The sequence below is a fragment of the Zingiber officinale genome, chromosome 5A, assembly GCF_018446385.1.
Source record: "Zingiber officinale cultivar Zhangliang chromosome 5A, Zo_v1.1, whole genome shotgun sequence".
NCBI lineage: Eukaryota > Viridiplantae > Streptophyta > Magnoliopsida > Zingiberales > Zingiberaceae > Zingiber > Zingiber officinale.
In genome coordinates this window covers 64,965,809-64,967,407 of record NC_055994.1, presented here as the reverse complement: position 1 = coordinate 64,967,407, position 1,599 = coordinate 64,965,809, and the positions used below count along the sequence as shown (strand labels likewise).

The window sequence follows — 1,599 nt, the reverse complement described above, 5'->3', positions numbered from 1 at the left end:
ATTGCTTCTAGTATACGTACATGAATTTATAAATTCAATAGTCATTTTCAGTATTCATGCACGAATTAACATAACTCGTGTATTAATTGTAGCAAAAGGTCATACGTTGACTCTGGACGCCTAACATGATTGACCTCGCAATTATATATAGAGAAATAAATCAAAAACTATACCTAGTTAGGATGTGAGAGAATGTTATATACCTTTTTAATAAGATTCGACCCATACCCATTGCAACAATATTGCCACATGCTAGCCCAACTCAACCATGCCCTTGGGGCATAAATCGTGTATTGATTGTAACAAATGATATTATGCTCATCTTATATATCTCTCACAATTCGTCCTTAGGTTATATGAAGAAAGATAAATTATAAGATCAACTTATAACTAACCGCCAAGTAGTTATGAGAGTTGTTTTTTTTTTCTACAAGGACAAGGACAAGCGCTCATCAAGGATTAATCTTTATCTCAAGCACCCGTGGGTCCGTGTATCTGATGATACATACGAAGTTGGATAAATCTCTAAAAAAAAATTCAGAGACAATGCAATTCAATCAGACTGCAAGATGAAGTAGCTAGACCCAGTTAATTTCAAGAAATGTTGAGTAACAGGAGGAAAAGAAACCCTCATATTTTAATGATCTTCGCAGCCCTTATGAGAGGATTGGCCTTGGCGATCTGTTCTCTTCCAGCCGCCTTGTAATCGAATGAGCAGTCATGGGAATCGGAGTACCGGTGAAGTTTGCAGAAGAGATCGCCGCAGCGGCACCGGAAGCCGGTCAAGCCCACCCTTTTCCCGCAGATCAAGCAACGCTTAATGGACTGAATGGTCGGGGATGGACGGCAGTCTTCCTCGGTCTTCGGCGGGCAGGAAATCGGAACAGTAGGTGCCTGGAATCTCTCAGGCCTCTCCGGAGCTTCAAATCCTTGAGGGGAAAGCTGCGGCAAAATAGAAGGGGAAGAGGAAGAAGGTTTGAGAATCTCCGCTTCGTCCTTGTTAAGATCACACCTTTCCCCTGCCATCTGTTTCAATTCCGGGACCAAATCGAAACAAAAATCAACAAAATCTTTCGATTAATCCAACGAAAAAGAAACCATCTTTGCAAGGGTAACAAACAGACTCGACAAGTAGGGAGATGATGAGATCGACGAGCTGAAATAGAACAAATCTGAGATTTTTCTCCGGGAAATCAGAAAAATAAAAATAAAAACTATACCTGGGGCACGAATAAATCGAGAGACGGCGGGCGGCTTTGTACGATCGACAACCAGATGGACAAAGATTGTAAATTATTGAAAGAGTAATCTGGGAAGAGAAGTAATCGATCGATCACAAATAAGTAGGTCGCCGATACATCGAAGAGGAGAATTTGGGGTGAGAAAGGGCTTTGAAGATCGATGTGGAAAGTTAAAAGACTAATATAAAATAATAATAATAACAATAAATAATATCTATTATATTAAAAATCATATAAAAATTATGACAGGGTTCTTTATTTATTATTTATCTTTTATAATTCATATTAGATATTCAAGGCTTCGACCCAATTAATACCGGATGATCGATCTGTATATGAAAATTTTCTATCTAACTAT

General features: G+C 38.6%; 1 protein-coding gene across 2 annotated transcripts; it reads right to left on the bottom strand.

Annotated features, from left to right (window-relative positions):
- Nucleotides 1–496: 496 nt before the first annotated feature.
- Nucleotides 497–1,395, bottom strand: LOC121982861 (zinc finger AN1 domain-containing stress-associated protein 15-like). Of its 2 annotated transcripts, none has more exons than XM_042535892.1 (2): nucleotides 1,221–1,395; nucleotides 497–1,156 (listed from the first exon to the last, which is right to left on the bottom strand). In XM_042535892.1, exon 2 carries the CDS (start codon nucleotides 1,024–1,026, stop codon nucleotides 631–633), a length of 396 nt encoding a protein of 131 aa, XP_042391826.1. In that variant the 5' UTR covers nucleotides 1,027–1,156; nucleotides 1,221–1,395; the 3' UTR covers nucleotides 497–630. The 2 variants fall into 2 exon arrangements, with proteins under 2 accessions (XP_042391826.1, XP_042391825.1); XM_042535891.1 differs by having other exon boundaries at nucleotides 497–1,026.
- Between the last annotated feature and the right edge of the window lie 204 nt (nucleotides 1,396–1,599).